The sequence below is a fragment of the Anomalospiza imberbis genome, chromosome 14 (genome assembly GCF_031753505.1).
Source record: "Anomalospiza imberbis isolate Cuckoo-Finch-1a 21T00152 chromosome 14, ASM3175350v1, whole genome shotgun sequence".
Classification (NCBI taxonomy): Eukaryota; Metazoa; Chordata; class Aves; order Passeriformes; family Viduidae; genus Anomalospiza; species Anomalospiza imberbis.
This window is the reverse complement of record NC_089694.1, coordinates 15,048,960-15,073,246: the sequence shown is the minus strand read 5'-3', so window position 1 is coordinate 15,073,246 and position 24,287 is coordinate 15,048,960. Positions and strand designations below refer to the sequence as shown.

At 34.1% G+C, this 24,287-nt stretch overlaps 1 protein-coding gene across 6 annotated transcripts in view; it reads right to left on the bottom strand.

The window, feature by feature from the left end:
- The window catches only part of LOC137482584 (protein fantom-like), a 40,563-nt gene that overhangs the window by 5,787 nt on the left and 10,489 nt on the right, over positions 1–24,287 (bottom strand). For 5 of the 6 annotated variants that reach the window (XM_068205007.1, XM_068205006.1, XM_068205004.1 and 2 more), the window contains 14 exons: positions 23,243–23,389; positions 22,075–22,148; positions 17,586–17,725; positions 15,231–15,337; positions 14,966–15,016; positions 13,609–13,788; positions 12,828–12,945; positions 11,245–11,697; positions 10,030–10,181; positions 8,443–8,526; positions 6,159–6,330; positions 4,943–5,070; positions 1,996–2,179; positions 382–466 (listed from right to left, as the gene is read on the bottom strand). In XM_068205007.1, the coding sequence (XP_068061108.1) occupies positions 382–466; positions 1,996–2,179; positions 4,943–5,070; positions 6,159–6,330; positions 8,443–8,526; positions 10,030–10,181; positions 11,245–11,697; positions 12,828–12,945; positions 13,609–13,788; positions 14,966–15,016; positions 15,231–15,337; positions 17,586–17,725; positions 22,075–22,148; positions 23,243–23,389 (2,075 nt within the window). The remainder of the gene's footprint in view (positions 1–381; positions 467–1,995; positions 2,180–4,942; positions 5,071–6,158; positions 6,331–8,442; positions 8,527–10,029; positions 10,182–11,244; positions 11,698–12,827; positions 12,946–13,608; positions 13,789–14,965; positions 15,017–15,230; positions 15,338–17,585; positions 17,726–22,074; positions 22,149–23,242; positions 23,390–24,287) is intronic. The other variant, XM_068205008.1, reaches the window with a different exon arrangement.

The following is a 24,287-nucleotide window of genomic DNA, read 5'->3' as shown; positions in this document are numbered from 1 at the left end:
TACCATTGCATAGACACGTGCTTTTCAAATTCATTACTGACAGGCTACTGATGATAGATTCTAGAAACTCTGTTTTGTAAAACAAATTCTTTAAAAAAAAGCAACATAACAAACACCCCCCCCCCAAATTAAACCACAGCACTAAACAAACATTAGATGAGTTTGTAATATTCCATTCCATATGCACCTACTCAGAGAAGAAATAAGACCAGCAGCAGCCAGATCACAATGCAGGCATCATTCCTAGCTGAAACAATTTTTTTTTTCTTATTAGTTATGTATTAGCTACTTAGGGTTACCTTATCAGTAAAGATAAAAAAGGCAAACCATGAGCATTATTTACAAAGACCTGTAACACAGGTTTTTAGTATTAATCTGTACCTGTCAGCAGGAAGATCTGGCTTTAGAAGAATTGATCTGAGATACTCTCTTGCTGCATGATTGTTTTCCTTATCCACATTTATCACTGCAAAGCAAATAAATTAATATAACTGGTTATCAATTGTTTTTCACCTATTAGAAGAAAGAACACGAAGAAAAGAACAAAATAAAGTAAGTGTTTATTTCCTTTCCTTTTCTAAGGAAAAACAACAATGTTAGAATCAAATGTTAAAATCATGTGATCCAATAGTGTGTACCGGCAGGTTTCACTGAACACTGTCAAAAAAGATACAAAAGCAGCATCTAAGCATGTCACAGAGCTGCCACTTTCTATTAACAGCAATAGCAGCCATGATTTTACAAGCCAAGGGTCTTTACTGCTTTGTATTTGAAGTGATTTACTGTATTTTCTTCCACTAAGGAAGCTAGAGATAATGAGAATGTATGGCACAGTGCTTATCCTTTTTGACAGCCTCATAATTCAATCCTCCTTTCCTGCCACAGTATTTCAATACAAGAAATCTTCAGACCAATGGACTGGAGAAAATCTATATCCCCTCTATATAGAGGGAATCTATATTCCCTCTCAAATGGGCAATGCCAGCATAGCAGTGGTTGATGTGACATTTCTGATTCATTTCAGTCTTCAGCTACACACGGAACAATCCAATAATCCAAGAGGAAGAGGAGGATCTAAATGAGTGAATTCTTTGGGAAGTTGCATTCTAAAATCAGGTTTGTAGATGGTAGCAATTTTAAAGATCTGACTAAGACACCATTTCTGCAAAGCCAATCTTATGTCATTATTTTTTAAAGAATGCTTAATTAGAATATCTGTATTAAGGGTTTGTCACAAATAGCAATAACCCTAACCCTGATTCACCCTCTCCAGAATACTCTTAGCTAAAAGTCCAAGACTGAAGCACTCAGGCTGAATCTTAAATGAAATAAAATTTTACCAGGAAAAAAAAGTTAACTGAAATATGATGACATAGCTGGGGAAATAATTAACAAGAGAATTATAAATTATTACAATAGTTCTATGTATGCTAGAAGTGTAAATATAAAGTATCAATTGGCAATGTATGACAATTAGTATGAAACAAGGATGAATCAGCTCCCCTATTCAAATTTGTCATTAAAGGAACACTGAATATTTGCAAGTAGTGATGAAGTTCAATTACATATTCTCTCTTTTCAACAGTGTTTTAGATGTACAGGTTAGAATGTTTTTCTTTTGCTAAGATGTATCATCATGTACTGATAGAAAAATTGGATCATCATGTTCTTCTAAAAATAATATATAGATTTTAGTTATGTACAGTCTAATTTTGAAATTTATGCACTACCAGCATATTTAAATATGTTGTGATGTTATCAGTTTATATACCAGCCTCCTTCAGCATTGCATTGGATGCTTGATAATTGCATACTTACCTCATTTCTTAAAAATCACTTTTAGTATTTCCCAAAATATCTGGAAAATAGGCAAATAGAGTTGGCACAGAGAGAAATGCAACTATAATATATAGGAAGTAGGCTTTATTGCAGGTATTTTCATAAGACAGAATTTCAGAGAAGACCCAAGCCTGTTCAGAAATACATCAGCCTTACCAGTGCTATAGTTATAGTGAATCCTCTGACCACCAGGTGGTTTTGGAAGTGACAGTGGGGTCTCCTCTGCAAGGAAATGGTTTAATCTGCATTCTACAAACAGCTGCTGTATTGTTTCATCTGCTGTAATTCGTGACTCAGTAAGACCAAGTGATGTAATTTTAATGTGAATTTTTTCAGCTTCCTATTTAAAAACAAAATATAAACATAATACGAATTATTTTTTTGTTTCTTTAAGTGTTAACACAAAACAAGCATGCATAGATATATGTAAATCATCAGTGTTTTATATGATTAATACTGACTGAGTGACATATACAAAATGAGAATCTCAAGCTCCAGGGTTTGTAGCTAAGATTGTTGTTGCAAGAAATACTGATTTCCATTCAACATTTAAAACGTTTTTGCAGAAATCATAGTTCTAGTCTGCTGGTTATCTTTAGATAAAAATGCTATCTGAATCACAAATTCCAGCTGTCATCATTTTTACCTACACAGCAAAGTGCTCCTGTAACTGCCTGAAGTACTATCAGTAATACATGGTACTGAAGTTTTCCAAATAAAAGAGAATTGTTAGTACCTACTGCAGACTATACTACAAACAGTTCCATTAAATCCATCAAATCACAAAAACGTTAGCCATGTAATGTAATAATGTATTTGAAAAGAAGTCAACTTCATATAGTGAACTTTCCTAGCTAAGTCCAACACACCTTACAAAGTTAATTTTAACATGTGGTAATGAAAGTAATATCCCAATTGTTCTTCACCATAGCCTTTTCTTATTATCTTTAACTGAAATGACATTTTTCTGTTCCTTATGTGGAATGGTTTCATACTGTTCTGCACAGTCTGGAATATTTATGTACAGATAAATTTTAGTAAGTTTTATTTAAGTGGGCATGTCGGACTCAAGAGAAGGAGTCACAAATATTTCCCAAAGTTACTCTGGGAAGAAAGAAAAGCCACTATGGTTTCAAAACTGGAATATGTAGGTGAGCATTCAATGATGATATTCTTCAAAGAGCAAACAGAACACACTGGATACAGAAATGTTGAATTTTCAAAAACTTATTTCTTTTCAATATATTACTTTCATTTTATAACTTTATTAAAATAATTCTTCTATATGGAAATATTTTGACAATTTTTATTTCTAAACTTAAATCACCTGAAGTACTAAATCACATTCAAAGTTTTAGCTTTCTATATTCAGTCAGAACTCCAAGTTAATGTTCTTATTTAATACGGCAATAGCTTACATTTTGCTGAGAAAATGATAAAATTAATCAAAATGAAAAGCAATGTATCTGAGATTAAAAATATCCACCATACAGAATAATTTCCATTGCTGTCAAGTCCTTTCAGTATTTGATTATGTAATTTTACCCCCTCCTTTCAAAAGACTTTTCATTTTATTATGTATCCTATGACTCTTTAACTAAAAGTCCAAATCTGGATCAATATTTCAATAAGGTTCTTCCACTATTCACCAAGTTCATGGAAATTTTACCAGGATGACAGAAAAAATTCCACAGCATTCTGTCTCTACTAATAAAGGTTCCTGGCTTTAGCAAACTTTTTTCCTAAAATCTAGTACGTTAAATGGCTACTGAATGTCATTAAAGTGATGGTCTTTGACTTGAATATGTTTTTCATATTCAAATTTAGAAATGAAATTAAACAAAATGAAGTGTTTTATGATCAATCATACATCATAGACAATAAGAAAAAATAAAGAAGCAACTGGTACAGCCTGAAAACTGGAAAATCTGTTACATATGCCTTATGATCAATATATCTAAGAAATAACCATGAACTGTCTAATTTGCAATATACAAAAAACCCTGGTGTGATCTTAAATTACTTATATAGTGTGGCATACAATTTATATTTATAGGATAATTTGCACAATGATCTCCAAAATTCACAAAACTTAGTTACAGTATTTGAGAATCAGCAGGATAATTATCCCAAAAGATTAAAGGCAGTGATTTCTGACCTTAAACAAACAGAAAAGAATTCAATGGCAATTTTGACAAGCTGTATTCTATAATCAAGTCAAGAATTCAAGCAAAGTAATGTGTATTTTTAAAATCCAACTTTTATCACACATGCTGCCTTAATAGTGTATAGCTGTCACTGTTTTTAATCTACTGTTCACAAATATGCACATTGTTACCGATCCATGGAGGGACGTAGAAATTGAAACCTGAAATTAATCTACATACAAAATCCTCTCACAATTGTTCTTAAATCATTTTGATAACATAAAATACAGGATGGCTAGAAAGGTATAGAGCAATTGTATTATAGTTTGACTTAATAGTGATTACTAGTATTTATTTTAGTTCTCAAAATTACAGGTGAAATTTTTGTAACATTTTACTTATAAATAATGCAATCTTCAAAAGTACCTTCTGTATTTTTCTGAAGAACATATAAGTGACAGCGTTTCTACAAATCTACTGTAGTTGAAGACATGTAGCTTCTTTAAGATGTACCTTCTACAGCTTAAAAAAAAGGAGCAGTATTTCTTATACATATTTCTTATTGCTATTTACTTTGTAAGATACCAAATAGCCTTCAAAAGAGCACTTCAAAAAAATAAAACTCCCTCTAGGATATCACACTGCAGAACATTTAAACCTGTTAATTTCTAGTACTAGTTTTATGGCTAAGATTTTTCAGTCAATGTTAGATATAAAAGTGTGAAATATTTTTTTTTTTGAGAACTAGCCCATTGAAATACTGTTCAAAATAAGTTTTCCAAATTTATAGTATGCTGTGCTATTTTGTATATATGACTTCTAGTCCTGAATTGCTGGTTTTAAGAATAAGTCAAGAGATTTGAAACTGTACATGTACAACTTCATTAAAAACTGATGTTAGATATAGCAAAGCTACTCTTAGAGGACATTAGGCTTAAAATATTTTTTAGTCTTACCAAATAATTGCCATGTATACTCTGACTCAGCTGTTTAATATTTGTGGATATTGGACTTGAAATAATACAGTCGTCACTGTCAGTTTTTATTGATTCAACAGCATCATCCTCTTGATGATCTTCTTGATCTTAAAAAAAAATCAATGCAGGTAACACCCACTGTATTTCAGACCACCTAAGACTTAATAAGAAATCTCATAGCAATATATATTCTTTTCTAATATAAAAAGAGTAAGTTCCAGGTAAATCTTCTCTACCTTGAAGAAGTTTAACATGGTGATTCAATGACCTTTAGAGTCATCTAATCTGTATGTTTTCTGGTTTGTTAAAAAAATAAAGTTTTCCAGATGCAAACTGGCTAAAAGAGTAAGTCCTGTAACAAACTCAGTATGCACAGCTGTTAGCTTTATTTAAGAATTTGGCCTGAATTTCCCCTGATTTCCTTTAACACCATGCATATGTAAAAGAAGAATGCACCTTTTTTCTTTAGGAAAAAGTAGTTTTGCATGCAGGTTCATTGTTTTCTGGAACATTCCAGAGCCTTTTTTTCCCATGAAGCAAATTATAAAGACAACTGGTATTCAAAATCAACATTCAACAAGTTTTTCCAGTCTTTTAAATGAATTCTTATGCAAAAGCTGCCAACAACTAAACATAACATTTTAGCATTCTGCTTCTGCTTTTATTTTAAACTTGGTATCACGGACTTGGTTATTGCTATAATAAACAGTTTAAGGTTGGAGCTGGAACAGGATGACCCGGTTTTTATAATCTTTAAATAAATCTAGTAACTTTGTGTGACATATGTGATATAGCATCCTAGCCCTCTCACTCTCTGAAAGGATTCTGGTATCAGCGTTGGCTGTTATATACAGACAAAAAGAGCATATTCATTAAAATAGTCTTTGGAACAGCATAGATCTAAGGGAGAATACAAAGACATTTAAAATAGAAGGCAGGTTTCCTTTAATATTTTACGAATCTAAGTCATATATCAGATTTTTGCAATCAATTACAATATGGTTTCCATTTGGGAAGAAAACACATCTTATTCACCACCTAGCTTCAGCTGTAGAGCATGCCAGAATATAATTTATGTCATGAAGCTTCTCATAATGAGGCAGCTTCCACTACTAGTAAGAAATGCTTATGAAAATGGAAAGAGACAGATTTTTTTCAGAAAATACAGCTACTTATTAATAACAATGAATTCTACCTTCTGGTTCCAGTTCTTCATTTATTTCTGTCTCATCTCTAGATGTAGTCAATGTTTGGTCAGCCAACTGCTCCTCTGACAGATGAGAGAGCTCTTCTTTTTCCTGCTGAATTTCTTCAGCCATCTCCTTCACTTTGTCACCCGACATCTCTTTAGCACCCTGTACCACATGCTACAGAAAAAGATAAATTTACAGGCTTTATAAAACTCCTTGAATAGCAGAAGTTACTGAAGTTCAAAACTTGAAGAGTTACAGCCCACATTCATTATCCAGTGCAGAAAGACATTTATCTAACTGCACTTATGAAAACATAACTATTATTATAAATTTTGTACCTGTCAACATATATACAGCCCATCTGATTTCCAGTTTCATTTATATTTCATCTTTTACTACAAGTTCTACCAGACTCAGTCAAAAAACCCCAAAACACACACTGTACCCAAGAAGAACTTTTGATAGCTAAATTTACACACATAGGCCTGCACATAATTTTACCTGTGTGCATGTAAATTGATTTTGGTATGAATGGTACTATCTCAAATCTGTAGTTAGGTCATTATTATAACTGTAGTGAACCCTATGGAACTGCATTTTAAATGCTAAAGTACTTCCATATTTTCAAATACAGAGCCCTAAGTTAGGAATAAAACAAGGGGAAGCCTTTAATATACAGTAGACAATTAATACACAAAAGTAGGTATAGATTTACTGGTGGAGAAGCATTTGGACAGAAAATTACATCCTCCTTTGCCTCCCTGCATTAGCATCACTGGTTATTATCCTCTGCTAGAGCTTCTAGTATGAGGCTGGACCATTCTTACAAGCAGTTTGGGTGAGTCAAACCATTCACCCAACTTTTACTGAGTCTCCTTTTTTACTTGCTTTGGCATGTATCACATTGACAAGAAATTTTATTAAGAATTAGATTCTCTGCTATTGAGAAAATGAACTGGAAAACAAATCAGACTTCCCATTTTAATCTGTCGAACTTCTGTTTTTCTTGCATGGACACTTTCTTGCCATTTCATCACAAGACTTAAGACATCAGAGAAGGCCCAGCTGCTTCATTATTTAGGCCTAATAGTACTTCTGTCTTTAACAATGAGGCTTAGATTTTTAAAACAGCTAGAGGAGCTGCCAACCCAGCAACTTCTGATGGAGAAGACTTCTGATGGAGACCAAGTAGCTGTCTCAGAAAATCCTAGTTTGAGAAAAATTGTCAAACTTTGAGAAGTTACTGTTTGGACAGCTGAAGATATTTTGTGTGTGCAACTATCCAGCTAACATTTCAGTTTTTCATATCGAAGCTCTCAAAAGATTATATTTGCCAACATTTGACTTTTTGTTTTTTAAAGCTGATAAATGCAACAGATCGACTTAATTCTTATTTCCAGTCTATACTCTATAGCTCTCAACAAGGTTCTAGTCATAGTAAACTAAACAGCAACAGAATCTGTTAATTGAAAATTGATGTTAACTCTTCAAAGAATAAATCCAATTAAGTAAATTATGAAAGGAAAAAAACCCACAACAGTTTTTAATTAATGCAATATTATTAATATTATATGTAATATATAAACATAACCTTTTATAATTGTCTGTTGAAGAACCTACATTTACTTACTGCATTTACTTAAAAGACTAAACACAACCTATTCTTAGTTCTCTGAATGCAAATTATTTCAAAGAAAATTTACACAATGCAGCAAATACATTTGAGTTAGCTCCATGCAGACTCTCTCAGACTCTGGAAGGATGTACAGATGACCGTGTATCCCAAGTTAAGAAGTATCTTTATTTTCAGAATGTGTGCAATCTCAGCTGATAAACTTAATTTTAGAGGTGACTCTGAACTGTGTCAAACTGTGCATCCCATTAGCCCAACGCTCAGGATCTGTTTGGATTAAGCTGGTTTCTATAGAGGCATAATCAGTGCCACTGGTACACTGCAGAAAGACACTTGAATAATGCAGAGAGCTGAGAAACACAGTGCAGAGTGAGCTGATTGGTCTTGTTAGAATCTGCCCTAAGCCAGTGGAAGCTGAAGCTTGTAAACTGTGGAGGCTATCAAGCAGTTCTGAGGGAGTCACACAAACATCCCTGCATTGTGTCCCCCACCTATATGCAGTATTATGCTATCATTCATTGCCTGGGACATCACAGTATTGTGCTGCAAAAATAATCCAGTGATCTTAATTATTAGTTCTACAAATTGCCCATATGGAGCCACAAGTAGCCTTTCATGCTTCATCGTGCATGATAGAAATACTTAGAACTTACTGCCATCTGTATTGCACTAACATCCAGAAAAGAGACTCTCTTGTGTGCTTGAGCTGCACGCTGCTTCATTTTGAGTGCTGGAGTCTGTAAGAAACAAATATATTGAAGAGTATTTATTGCCATCTTAATTTACAATAAACTATGAGGAACCCTTATTTTTTTCAAAGCCAAATCTAATGACACTAAATTAAATTCTAATCAGACACAATTTAACAGACTTCATACACAACATACTTCTCAGATTACATCATGGAACCCATGGAGATTTTATATATAATATAAATTTACATCATGGCATAATATAAAACATTAGAGTTACTCCACACACAGAATATTTTAAACAGCTTAGGTTAAAAAAAAGCCCACTAAAAACTCTTAGTATTTTAATTTATACATTGCAACCTGTTTGCTTTTATTTCTTAAATGACTGTTAAAGATGTTTGAAAGTCCCTTCTTTTTCTGTGGCCCTTATTTAAATGTGATTGTACAGTGAATTAGATTTTCAAAATTCTCTTCAACATCCAGCTAAAAAACCCATTGTGAAGGAATCTCAATCTCATAATACTCCCATGTTAAGAACTTCAAGATCTTTTTGAACAACTGCTTCACCCACTCTACATATCTGACACCTAGTTGGTTTAAAATTCATCAGTATGATACTAAAACATCTGCCACTTACAGCTCAAGAAAATGAAATACAATGTCAAATGTTCTAATGATAATTTCAGTAAAAATAAATAACTAAGTTTAAGACTTTGCCTCTTCAGACAAGGTATAATTCAACTAGTTCTTGATCTCATTATATGAAAAACTGCTAATGTATTTTCCAGTTCAAGAATCTTTAACTTTATTACACTTTGAACATATCAAGACTTGACCTAAGCTATTTGAACTTAAAAAGAAAGAATTGAACAGTTTATTTTATCAAAACTATCGCAGAATCACAGAATAGCTTGGATTGGAAGGGAACTTAAAAAATTTTTTTAGTTGCAAATTCCCTGCCATGGGGAGGGACACCTTCCACTAGAGCAGGTGCTCCAAGCCCTGTCCAACCTGGCCTTGGACACTTCCAGGGATGGGGAAGCCCCAGCTTCTCTGGGCAACCTGTCCCAGTCAAAGGCACGGCTGGAGCTGTGTCAGGAGAGGAATAGGTTGGACATCAGGAACAGGTTCTCTGCACAGAGAGTGGCTGGGCACTGAACAAGCTCCCCAGGTGAACGGTCATGGTCCCAAGGTTGCCAGAGCTCTGGGAGCATTTGGACAATTGGGATTGCCCCAGTTTGCATTTGGAGAATTTGGGATTGTTGAGGTGTCTGTGCAGGGCCAGGAGTTCAACTCATTGATTCTGATGAGCGCTTTTTAACTCAGCCTATTCTCCGATTCTGTGAAGGATTTCTGCCTTTTAATCTAAACTAACTTTCCTCGAGTTTGAAGTCATTCCCCCTTGTCCTATGCCCATGTAACAAGCATCTTCTCTCCAGCCTTCTTGTAGGCTTCCTTAGGTACTGGGAGGCTGCAATTAGGTCACCCTGAAGCTTCTCTTCTCCATGAAGTAATTCTCTCTATCAAGTACAGACCCAAACATACCTTGGATGGTTGTTGATGTTCCCTAAAACTGGGCGTTATATATCCCAGATCCTTTGACCTCTGTTTGTAGGGAATAATAGCTTGGTCCATAGGAACTTGTAACCTGATCCAGTATTCTACAGTACCATAATTCTGAATGTGTCCTGTTTTTCCTAAGGAATAAATAGGGGATTGCATTAATTTTATTTTCAACATTAAGGAATGTTACTCAAAAGCTAGGAAAAACCACAAATTCAAGATTTATAGAACAGCCACAAATTAAAGACTGTGCCTATGCATTACACCAGTGCTTGTGATGTGAGATCTGTAGTTCATGTTAGAAACAGAAACACCTCCTCAAGCTCCCATTTTATGATCCAAAATCAAAACATGGTCATTTTCCCCTACTTATATAGTTACTACAGGGTGACATCAAAGTTCAACATTTTTATCTCCTTAAGGCAAATAAAGGTTAGGACACTTTTGTTTGTTAATAGTTAGAAGTGTCCCAAAAAGTGGTATGCAATTTAAATTACTGGCAAAGGTACCATTTTACAATGCCTTATTAAACCAGATTTTCTACAACAATGGGCAGTTAAGAGGTTATTGAATATGCTGATCTGACAAAATGTTTCTAGAAGAAAAAGTAAGCCGCAAAGAACATTCAGTACTTCTCAGCAGTGTCTTGTCCAGGATACCTTAAAATTATTTTAATATAATGAATATGAATGTGCCTAAAATAATCCACAAAATGTAAATAAACACCCTCCTAGATTATGCTGCTATATATATATATTATTAATCACAATCACCATAATTTGTACCTTTTTCACTATTATATGGCAAACTTTGTCTTACCAGTTTAGGTTACACTATTTCTTCCTTTGTTTATTGATAAGGAATGAGAGGATATACTTATGACATTCAGCCCAGATAAAAAGCATTGATGTTTGATATGGGTGAAGTGGTGGTGTCTCCTTTTTTGAGTTTTTTCCCTCTTACCCTGTGGCTGTATGCCATTATGGCCAAAATTGCACCCATCCCAGCTTTCCACAAATGCTGGCAGAATCACAAGAACATGCAGCACATCCAACAGAAAATAGCATTCTTGTAAACACTTTTTTTTCCTTTTGAAATAGTGATGCACAAATTCATTTTTTGTCAAATATGCATTATTTATCACTTGCAATATAGTGATATAGACTCAAACAGAATACTTTGCAATATCTTAACTACCAACTAAATTTGCTGTGTTGTAGATCTTGCCGTCGTTTTCCAAGATTTCATGGAACTTAAGCTGACAAGAAGCAATTGTTTCATAATCTATGCCGTATGCACGATGAACCTCCAGCGTGATGCTGTTTTCCTGTACATAGTGAAAGAAGCTATCATCAGACTGCACAAGAAACTGAGAAGTGAAGTCATATGATGGGGTCTTCCCATGAACTACTGGGGTTATCTGAAGTTCAAAGTCATAGAAGGCGTAAGTACAAAAAGTAGCAGGTTCCCAGTCACCAAAAGTGAGCACAGCTTCAGAAGAGAAGATCACTTTGCTGATATGAATTTCAAAAAGGTTCTCTCCTCTTTCTAAATGAACAGTTTCAACAAATCCACCCACTGGATCACTTGGCAATACTTCTCGTCTGGACTTAAGTGGTTTTGTATCATACACAATGTCTCTTAGTTGGGCTGCAACAGATAAAACAGAGTTATAATATGATTGTCTTTTCAAAAACTCAAATACAAATAATGAGAAGAAAGGATAAAGGCATAATTCAATTATATTATCAATGTTACTTTCATAAAGGCATTATCAGAAAAGAATTCATACACTGAATGCCCACTGAGCACACTGGCAACAATCAAGAGTATTTCCTCAATGGAGCTGCCTCAGTATACATAGACACAGGCCTCTATCAGTTATTATCAGATTATAGGGGAGTTAAAAAGGTAAAATTCAGAGGTCTTAAGCAATATTCAAAGTGTCACTATGCAAATGTAGCAGAGATTTAAGATACACATTTTTGTAGGGTTGGTCTAAATTTGCCAGAGAAAGAATGAATACATCTTTTAACATCTGTTATATCTTGAGTGGATAGAACTATCAGAAACACCTTCACATGTTTCCCAGCCTCGGGTGATAAGTGGTTAACACAGGTTGGATGGGGCTCTGAGTAGCCTTCTAGTGGAAGATGTCCTGCCCCTGGCAGGGGTTTGGAACGAGACAGGTTCCAACCCAAGCCATTCTGGGATTGTATGATTCTAAGAAATCAAAATACATGCTTACAGAATTAGAACATAAACCATGATGTGGTAGATGCAACTTGGAGACAAAATGTGAAAATTGTTTCAACATCAGTTTGTAAAATATCCTATTTGAAGCTTCCTATGCAACTTTTACACAGTGAAGCCACTAAAAAATACTTGAAATTCATTGTGTTTAAATACTATGTCAGTATATTATAACAAGACTTGAGGAATTTTAGTAACACAAAGCGATTCTGTAATGATATTACTGCAAAGCAAAAGGTTGACCATAAAAGTATGATTTATTAGAAAAAAACAAGTTTGGTAATTTTATGCTTATTCAGCAATACTTGCAGTATAAAAACCACTTTGTTTGATTTGGTTTAGTTAATAATTGTCATTTAAGTCAATGAAAATTAACTAGAATAGATACCTTTCCATGAAAGAACTGAACTTCCTACCAGTTTTAGGAATGGAAAAGTGTTTCAACTGGAGAACAAATTTAAAACAGTATTTTGGAGGAGATAAAATATATAAAAAAAAAACTAGTGAGGAAGGTGATTTAAAGATACCTTCTAGTTTTCTGATACGTGCAGCTCTAATATCGAGAAGATGGGTATACTGTTCCAGTTTTAAATCATAGTCTTTCTGCAGACTTTCCATCTTTCTTGTCATTGTTTCTACTTCAGTCTGAAAAACAATTGCATGTAAAAAGGACTTCTAAGGATTGTCTATGGATGTTGCACACGGCTTTTGGCTACAAGTTGAAATACAGTTAGATTTGATGAAAGAACATTTAGAGTATGCAAAGATAGCAGCAATTTTTCACTTATCAATACAACACATCAGTTCTAATGTCATCAAAATCTAAAAACATCAATAGGAAAAACTGAGTACCTTTTGTTTTAGAACAATATGCCTAACAGTTTCTTTAATGATTTTGTTATTTTAAATGCTAATCAATTGAATGAAAAGTCAAAATATGATCTGCACTACTCCAACACTGGAAGTAGAAAGAAGACAGTGAAAGCAGAGTGGTATGGAAAAGGAAGCTTATTTGATAAGCACGTTTACTATCTTACCTGTGAAGACCTGGTAGGGTCAGAGATAATGCTCAGAGAGAAGGCACAGTCTGAGGGTTAAGGGCAGGATGAGCTAAAAGACTACAATTTAGTCACTTGGATCTCACATTTTTTAAACAATACCTTCAGCAACAGCAGGTTTTGTTTGGTTCCCTATGCACAGACTGGCTTTGCTGCTGAATTTGCAAGTCTTAATTATTACGAGTGTCAGAGCTACTAAGGTTAAAATGTTATTATCAGGTTATTTCCCACTGTGAGTAGAGTTTAGTACCTGGTAATCTTTGCTAATTTTGTGCTGCACAAGTAACAAATTCCTTGTCTTTTCAAGTTCTTGCACTGTTTCCGCATGTGTTAACTGCAGCTCCTGCATGGAGTGTTCTAAATCTTTATGGATATCATCTCCCACTTTTTCCAAGAACAGAAGGTCCACATTCTTTTGTTGCTTTTGATCCTGGAGCAGATTTGAAAAATTACTAGAAAAGATTTTTGCAAAAGATTTACATGTACCTGTGCATGGCTTAATGCAATACTGGCATATACTTTTGGTACAACAGTAAGGCAGTAAGCAGAACTTTATAAACTTTAAGCACATGGTAACAAAAATAGGAATGAAGTAGACTGGAATGTGTCAGGATTGTTTTCAGCAATGTAATCTCAGGAACCAATTAAAATGTATCAGATATTCAGAAGCAATCACTCCTGTCTATCCAATGAAAATACAGATATACTTTGCATTCTCATAATTAATAATTCTGCCTCCATAAAAGTTCAAACCCCGAATTATTATTCCCAAGTCTACATTGCTTCTGTTATTAATACTAGGGAGTTAGTTTTCATTGAGGTTTTTTGTATTTTTTGTTTTTTTTTTTTTTTTCATTATCATTATATAATCATCATTATAGTAAACACTTCCTCATGGAAATAAAACAAATTACCCAAACAGTGGAAACATTGCAAAATTATTTGTTCATTGATTTCTTCCTCTCACTCTGTTTTTAATTTGTGCAAGAGAAAACAGAATAGAGCATTTTCTGACTATTTTTGTTTTTCTGTTTTAATAAACAAAGAAAAATTCCTAAGCATTGCTATACCACATATTGGCACTTCCATGCTTATGGCATAGTTGCATCAATTATAGAATTAATAAACAAAATTGGTTTTGGTAAACATTTTAGGGATAACAAGATGCCATGATAAGTTATTTAACTGAGAAAAACTAAGTTTTTTAAAAAAACTTAGCTGTGAATCTTGGCCGTGAATCTGATTTAATTCACTTTTGTTGTTATAATGAATTATTTACATAAATTAAGATTTAATTCTGGCAATTTTTTCATCTTCCCTTCTTATTAACTGTAACTAAAAAATGACAAGAGCCTAAATTTGAGCTTGAGGCCTTAACTACTGAAAGATGCTCAAATAATTCAGCCCTTGAAAATTTGAGGTATGTAGAAAGCATATAATGGTCAGCCAGGGGTTTAACAAAAGGAGAAAAAACCCAACAAACCAACAAAAGCACCTTGCACAAATAAGAAAATAAAAGAATGCAAAATAGGGAATTCTAGAACGGTTTGGGTTGAAAGGGATCCTAAATATCATCTAGTTCCAACCCTGCCTTCTTTGTAAGGTACCTTTATAAGGAAGAGGGTTTCATTGAATTCTGCCACACCAACATCACTTTCCTGAAACATAATGGAAAGGTGTTACCAAATGTGAATTGAAGAAATACATTCAGAATAACAAGATATATTCTCACTAGACATGATGTTTTGCTTGATAGCATGAATAAATAAACACTTATTTTTCTATATTCTTTGACTTTCAAGAAGTATCTGCACTATGCCTAAAACATACAGGGGTGTCTTTCCTCATATTTGAAACAAAAATACAGCTCACCTTGGTTAAAAACTTCACTTGATTTTTCAGATCATCTAGTTGTTGTTTTTGTTCCAGGTAGCGTAACTGCAGGTCTTTGTTGTCTTGCATCAGCTTTTCCTTTTGGTCTTGATACAGAAGAACAAAATATTATACTTAATTAAACGTAGTTAAGAAAATTACAAACTTGATTTTTTCATATTAATATATGCATGAAAATTTCATTGCAAAAACCAGAAACTAATGTATTTTGTATGGGGAAATCTTCATGTCCTTGTTCTGGTTAGGAAAGGGTTAATTTTTGCAAGACATCAACTTTTACTGACACAATCAATACTTCTCTATTAAGACAATCATAAAAAAAAATGTACTTATTAAATAGTGTACTCTGTAGAACAGTACTATAAATAAGAACAACAAATGCAGCAATGCATGAGATATTGTTCATATAAAATAAAAACTAGACAGTGTATGTATATCTAAGTACATAGACACACTGCATGAATTCATGAGATGAGTGGCAACAATCCTTGCTATAGGAATTGTTTCAACTTAGATTTTGTACTAGCTTATCTCAGTCTTTTAAAACCTGCATGAAACACTACTGTTAGTAAGCTTCAATGAACATGAACCAAACAGCTCTTGTAATTTATGGCTGAGAATCTGGGGAATACTGGTAAGACGAGAAACACGACTAAACATCTAAGTGAAAGGAGGCTGGTGGAAGGGTGATATAGCTTCTGAAAGTGCCATATTAAAAAAAAAAAACAGAAAACACAGTTAGAGTGTTACTCTATTTTCTATCTAAATACATTTCTTTTCAGTATTATAAATCACATTATGATGTTATGGCCAGAAAAATACTTCTAAAACAATCAGATCAAATTATGGGGTCGTTCTAAAAGGGAAATATAGAAAGAGAACATAGAAAATGTCAAGATGATCTTGGTCTCCCGTAGCATTAAGGATTTTCAAGGCTTCACTTATTTTAGCATCTTTCTTAGACATTGAAAAGAAGTTTAGGAAAAAGATTCATATGCCAAACTACAAAGGGCAGACATGACATTATTTCTACACTAGTTCTAGGCAGTACGTTAAGACAAGCATTAATTTCAATTTTCGTATTGAACTTCAAAGAGGAATGTGCAGCAAAGACAGATACTCTGAAATATGTGACTGGAGAAAGTTATACTGCCTACATTTTGTGAAAGAGAGCTGTAATCAAATCCTATATACAGAGGCCCAGAAAGATATCAGAACATCTACTCCAGCTGCAGCAAGTCAATTCAACAGAAATCAGAAGTGTAGTACTCTGGTGCTTCAGTTTAGGAGTACAACAAGCTACCTGGGGAAGGGATAGTAAATACCTGACAGTTCAACATAATTCCCACAGGAAGGAAAGAAGACGGAATGCCAGTTTTTCCTTAATCATGCTGCAAGTAACAACTGTTAGTATGTCATAACTTTAAAATAATGTAGCTTAAGGCATCATTATTTTAGGATCAATTAAGGCTAATTTTGCAAACACTTGCTATGGTCAAACAAAATGTTTAAATATTCCATCTGGTATGTGAAGTCAGCAGAGCTACTGAGAATCCTAATGGTAAGCATATGCTGAACTCAACCCATAATCGTAAGAATTATTCACAAGTTGGCCCACTTCATTGCATTAAATTGATCACAGAAATACACCTCTTAAAAATACACATTTGAAGAATCAACTCTAAACTAAATATCTTCATTTTCTGTCTGTGCTTGTCTTTTGTAAACTTCATATTGCTACGGTAGTGTTGAGATAAAAAAAAAGATTGAAAGGTCAGTATTCACTAAGAAGTTGTCCTACAGCATGAAGAAAACACATACGAAATAATCTGTTCATCAGATTAAAAGAAAACTGTAATTTTAAATGTACAATGCTGTAAATAAAAGTAAGTATATACTGAAAATATAAAAAAAAATCTGAATTAATGAAATTGAAAGACAAACATCATTAAGAGCCTATATGGGCTTCACAGCTTTGTACAGTGAACAGAACAGTGGTTTGTAATTTGAGAGAGACTGACAGAGGGGTCTCTTTTCCGTAAGAACTCTCAGTGTAAAGAAGAAATACTGAATAAAGAGTAAATATGAGCCCAACAGATGAAAAATGAATTCAGCTGAAATTATATGAGCCTCATTTAGCCCATATTCTGTATTGGGTTATATTTTGCACTTAATAGATTGTCATAACTTAGGTGTATTTAGCAAATGTACACTTAAAATGCAGCTTTGAAAACACCAGCAACAGAGACTCCACTTTTCTGGGCAGTACATCTCAACTCCAACATGGGTATAACCTCACACTTTGAGAAAATACTAGTTTTCTCAGAAATATACCTCTTTCTACTTTGATCTTGTCAAGGATTTCATTTTTGTCTGCTAAATCAGTTTTGATAGCTGTCTCTAGTTTAGCAATTTGCAGTTTCAGTTGCTGTTCCTTTGATTTCCACTGCTGTTCATGGGGTAGACTGAAGACACTGCAATAAAATATATGTTATATGAAAAACTTTTAGAAATCAGCTTCAGCAGAAAATAATCAAGAAAAAAAAACTTTTAGCAGCACAGAGACCACTGTCCTTGTGGCTGAGGAATTGTGTAAACATATACTGGTCTGCTGCTCTTGAAACCCAGGTGGCTCTCTCAGGATGCAGTTAAAAAACATAAAAGATTTGTGGGATGAGCAAAGGAGCTGGCCCTAATTTAGAGCTCCAAAGCTAAAAAAAGTTGGTAGCATGGTCTCACATTTGTGAGACTAGGAAAGGAACTGAGATGCACATCTCAGAATAATCCACAACTGCAAACTTGTGACAACTACAAAATCGGGTTTTTTTTGTGTACAAACAAAAAATGTAGAGAATTGGGATCTTAATGTAGAGAATTGGGATCTTCCACCTGATTTCTTTTAAATTTGTGAGACATGCAGAACCTAAAGTCAGTTGCCTGGTCAAAGAAATGTTGACCACAAAGTGACAACAGATTTGTCATACTCTAAAACAACGATTCTGATGCAGATTAATAAGCACATATAAAGTAATCTTTCTCCTAGTTGAAGAAATAAAAAAAAAAAGTGGGAAAAGAAATTAGAATAACTATTTTGCCTTTAACATTATTTGCTTGTAAACTGACAATCTATTTGCAAGGACTGCATGGATACAGAATCAGATCTGCTGAAACCACAACAAATTGTGTAACTCAGGCTGAAATAAAAGTAATTATATTATATAATTTACAGTATAATTCCTTGCAGGTAAAAAGAAAAAGCAATGTAATGTGCTTTCGTGTAACTTAGACAGTGAGTAATATGCTCTTCATATTTTTGTTGTTCAATTCTTGCATTCTTATTGACTGGAAAAATGTCCATCTTAACAAACCATAAACCAATTTATTCACTTACATATTCTGTGAAAAATCATAAACTGTGGAGGGTTTTTAAACAAAGGAGATAGTTCCTCAACTCTTTCCTTTGCAGAAGCTCACCAGTTAACAAGTATTATATTTTATATATATAAATATATTAAAAAATTTTCTGAAATCTGTTTTGCAACCTATCTCTCCCAGAGATCTATGTAACAAGCCTCAACCAAAAAAAAAAAAAACAAAGGAGAAGAAAGAAGTATTGCAGAAGGGACAGCCCACAGAGCCTGCTCTGATGGGTGACTACATGCAGTGATTCTGAGTATTTGTAAGTGCAGTTACATCAAGAATACTTGAGGAATGACCTTGAGGTTAAAGAAAAAAACCTATTACAGCACGAACTATAGACTCTGAAGTATATGGCAAGGGTTTATATCCTGAATTTGTGCTCTTCTTAAGAACTGCTTTATTTCCCTGTATTTTGTTGTTTCCTCATAGAATACCTAACCTATTTAATACATTTCTCCAGGCACAGAGCATCTTACACTTTGACAGATTGTCTTTTGCAGCATGCGTGAACCTAAGGTATGCTTCTAAGTCCTGCAGTAAAATAAGATATATTTTACTCTCCTATAATTTTGAAGATAATATGCAGGGAATATAATGCACTGCACCCAGTATCATTCCATAGTACTGCCTAGATACAGAAAAGATACAGAGTGTTCTCTAACTGCTTAAAGTCTCATTGGTCCCATAAGGGAAGAACAAGGCATATCAAAAAAGGTATCAAATACTCTTAGTTTTCACACTTCTGAAAGTGTTTTCACGTTTCGCTGACAACTATATGTGCTTTAGGTACAATAACTTCACATAAAGATGTAGCTACATCTAATTCAGTTTTTTGGAAGGCTATACTGTCAGAGAAACCACTAAGAGTTACTATGATGGCAGTTCAAGATTTCAGTGTTTAAATGAAGAACATTTCAGAAGACAGGTTTCATCCAAGCCTCTGTAATGTAATGTTTATGTTGGTTAGTTTGAATTGAGTCCACTTGTGTTGTTTCTTCATTTGAATTTTAAGATTCACGTGGAAAATCTGTCACATCTATGGTATTTCATCAGAGTTAAAGCCATGTGGATAAACTATAATGGTCAACCACACCGGGCACTGTTTCTTTTGAAGGAATTTAAGCATTGTCAGGTTTGCATTACAAGGTCATATGAAAACCACTCCTCCAAACACTTTATCAAAATGTATTGTTTTATTGGACAAAGAGTAAATAATAAGAGTCAACTGACAAATTCATACTTGTTCTTTGCAAACTTTTCAGGTGCAGTTCTGCAGTCTTGGCTTTGGCAAAATTGCTATCAACTTCCCAAAAATAGTATCAGCAAAGGATGGATTTGTGCCTCTCTTCCTCTATTAAAAAGATTTATTAATTATCTAGCACCTGTAGGCACTTCCTACACACCACTAGTAAAAAGTAAGCTGCAGTAGAGTTCCACTGTGAAAATAGGAAACTGAAAAAGCTAGCCATTAAACAGTGGTTATAATGAAGTTATCCATTTTTCTAATTTCTTGTTACTCGATGTGCTCGTTTTGGCTGAGGCAGAGGTAATTTTTTTCCCTAGTGGTTGGTATGGGGCTGTGTTTTGGATTTGTGCTGAACACAATGATGATAATACAGAGATGTTTTTGTTACTGCTGAGCAGGGTCTGGAGATAGCCAAAGCCTTTTCTGGTTTTTACACTGCTGTCCTGGGGAGAGGGCTGGGGGTTGTGGGAAACTGGGAGGCAGCACAGCTGGGAGAGCAGATCAAAGGAAAATTTTCTAGTACATAAAGTGAGAAGAAGGAGAAAGGGAGGACATTTGGAATGATGGCGTTTGTCCTCCCAAGTCACTGTAACATGTGATAGGGCCCTGAAGGTGTGGAACACCTGCCTGCCCTTGGGAAGCCAGGAATGAATTCCTTGTTTTGCTTTCCTTGTGTGCACGGCTTCTGCTTTCCCTATTAAACTGTCTGTATCCTACTGCACAGTTTCTCTAGCTTTTACCCTTTAAATTCTCTCCCCAGTCTCTGGTGGGGAAGTGAGCAAGGGCTGTGAGGGGCTTGGTGGCTGGCTGGAGTAAAACCACAATATGGAAAGGTGAAACATGAATCAATATTTAAATGGGACTATATGAAAAGGCAGATCAGTTTAGATAAAAGAACAGTCGTATTGTAGATTACTGCATAGTAACAGAAGCATATTTAAATCTATTTAGTTAAACATCTTCTTAAATTCTCCATGACTTAAGTAGAACAGAAATATCATAAGTTGATTTGTTAGTAAGTGTTACTTTTCTGCATAATGACAAAAGAGAGAAAGAAATCATAATCAGAAATATTTATAACATGATCAAATTTTGGAGAAATCTACAACAATGAATTTAAGTGACAGACAACAGATCATCTCCCCCACACAAAACTCTGAGTATTGTGATAATACAACTGTTACATCTCATAAGCAAAAAACTGTTTTAAGTTATTTGTACTCACCGTTTTTCACTTCTATAATTTTTAATTTCACCACAAACAGTACAAGAAGTATAAGAAATATTGTAAGAATTCTATGAACAAAATTTGGTATCACTCACATTGTGTTTAGTCACTGGTATTTTTTTGACAGACATCACACTGACAAGCCAAACACTTTAAGAGGAGAAATAATTTCAATACAAGAAAATATGTTAAGCATTTTACATACTTTCTGAGGCAATTATTAACTCTAAGACATGTGTCTTATTATCTGACCCTCTGTAGTGCAAAAAAAACCACAGTTTCATGAGAAAGGAAAAGCTCATTTGAAGGCCATTTTTTTCTTTCATATGCTTGGGGCAATTGGCTAGAATTACTTATTTCTGTGTCAGTAGAAGTGAAATGATAGCTATTACAAAAGAAACAAACCACACCTCAAAAATAATTAGCGGAAAAGCTGTCAAGTATCAAACTTTATATAGGTTCACTGTGAAGTGCTGGAAGAACTTAAGACAAAAATTCAAACACCCCTTTGTTAAAACCCAAGAAACAATCCTAAACCCAAAATAAACCCAAATTAATATATATCTACCTAGAAGTATCCTTCTTTCAACAATAACTCTGAAGAAAACAATGAGAAATTCAAATTCAAATAAGAACTTCTTTATGTTCAAAATGAAGTGACTCCTACTTATTTTTAATTATGTTTTTATAAGTAGTATCCCTATTGTTTCAAGAGTGTTAGGACAAGTTGGTCCATCTCAACAGGACAGATAAAATATAGGCAGAGTACCATGAATGTTTCCATATATGCTTAGATGTGATAAACTGGAGCACAAACATATTTACATGTGTGCACGAACACACAACAGGCACATTCCAGCACTTAGTGTATGAAGACCTATTCAACAGGACAGGAATCTAATTTTTCATATACAGAATCCATAATTTACCTGTTATGCAGCTTATCATAGTTTTCCTTCAAGAGTTCGTTCTCTTTTTCTAGATCATTTATTCTTTCCTGTAACTAAAATGAAGAAGGATGCTTTATTTGATGCACAGCACAAAAGGAAATTACAATGAATGTGTGAAGACAAATAGTTAATTATTTGTAGGTATTGTCAAGCTATTATTTGTTCTTTTTATACAAAATCAGAATCACAGAATATTGTGTGTTGGAAGGCATACAAGGATCATCAAGTCCAGCTTTAAAGTGAATGGCCCATTTGGGGATGAAAACCACAACCTTGGTAGTATTAGCACCCTGCTCTAATCAACCCTCTCATCACCCTCTAATCTCAGGGTATACTTGCAAAATAATATAAAAATCTAAAAGTCTTAGAGTATTACTGACATGATAAACAACACATCCTTGTTTTCAAAATATTCACTAAAGCAAGACATAACTTTAAAGCTATGAGATACCAAGAAGATACCTTCATGCATTACAATAGTTTAAAGGTTTGGAGAAAGTACCTATGAGATAATCTCAGTAAACTTGGTTCATGCAAAATACATTTAAAATAGGTAAACCAGGTGGTGAAACTAAATTTACTACAAAATGTAACAGAAAAACAAGTAAGATTGCAGACTCTTACTCCTCATGCATTGAAGAGAATGAGGAATAAACCACTAGATTTTTAGCCCTAAGTGTGGATGACATTAGCCTGAGAGCCTCTAGACAAAGAAACAGAAGTAACTGATTTGAACTGCTAAATCAGATATAACACTATACTGTACTGGAATTAAATCAGTTTGAAAGAATACTAAAAAACTATTGTCAATAAATTAAGTATAATTTTCTTTCAGTTAACAAACCACTTGTTCAGTATCAGAATTGACATGAAATTCTGTGCTTTAACCTCAAGTATTTTCCAAACACTGGTGCAGTGACTATGTGGCAAAGGGATCAAGTGTGGTTGATATTCTACCAAATGCAAGCAGCAGCCACTGATTTTTTCTTTTTAATGGGATAAAAGTATATATATCACCAGGTCAGTCTTCTAAATGTGTTTGAAACATTTGTTCACATTTCCACAATTAAAAGGTATCCCGTCATTAACTCTTCCCTTATCTATATGCACTTCAAACAGATTCAAGATCTCTTGAACACAATCTCACCTCTTCTGTCCTTCTGTTTGAAATAGTTACCGACTGCAATTCTTTCTGAAGATGGAAACACTTTAGCCGCTCCTCTTTAAGCTGAACATTCAGTTCATCACCTTTTGCTAATAAAGCATCATGGTTGGTCTTCAAGTTCTTTAGGTTCTGTGAAAAGGAAGGAAGGAATATGAAAATCAGACCTAGTAGAATGTTCCCACACTGTGTATTTCAACAGGGGGCTCTCAAGGTGCTAGGGAGTAGATGTTCTCAACAGGATCAGCAGGACACATTCCTGAATTAAGTAACTTTCACTTCTCAGTTAGGAAGGCTAGCAGAAGGTGACCTGGCTGCCCAAATGAACATCACACCACCAGTTTACTCATTATGAAAATGACAAATAAATCTGTAAAGCAATTAAAAGATTTTGCAGTGGTTGCAGTGGTTGGACATGCTAACCAAAAACCACTGCAGCAGCAAGCAGAAATCAAGGTTGTCCACATCTGTGTTAATCATAGAGCTTGCCACAGCTCTCTTCACCCTTATATTTAATACACATATATACACACACACATAAATCTTTATATTTATAGATACACATATACACACAATTGTAGATACATGATTCTTTTGCAACCCTCATGCATTCAGCTCTATTTCCCAGCTAGAAGAACTTCAATAAGGGACTTCTGATTTGCTTTATATTTTCATTTACTTTGATGGCACATTTAACCAATTTTAAAATTAAATGGAGGATGCTGATAGAGCTTCTATTTTCAGAATATTAGTTAATATTATACTGCCTACAATCCTGTAATTAAGCCTCATTCATTAAAAATTCACATGTAAATTGCATTCAAATTATGATTTGAGACAAAATAGTCAAAATCCCAATCTCCTGTTTCATAAAATGACTGGATGATAATTTATGCCAAATACATACATGAATATAGTTAATGTTTAATGCTTTTAGACATAAAGAAGTTAGCTTCATCTTTTTTCCATACAATATTCCTACAAAGAAGTTAAATGGAGAAGCTAAATGTTAATCCTGTAAAAATTGTTT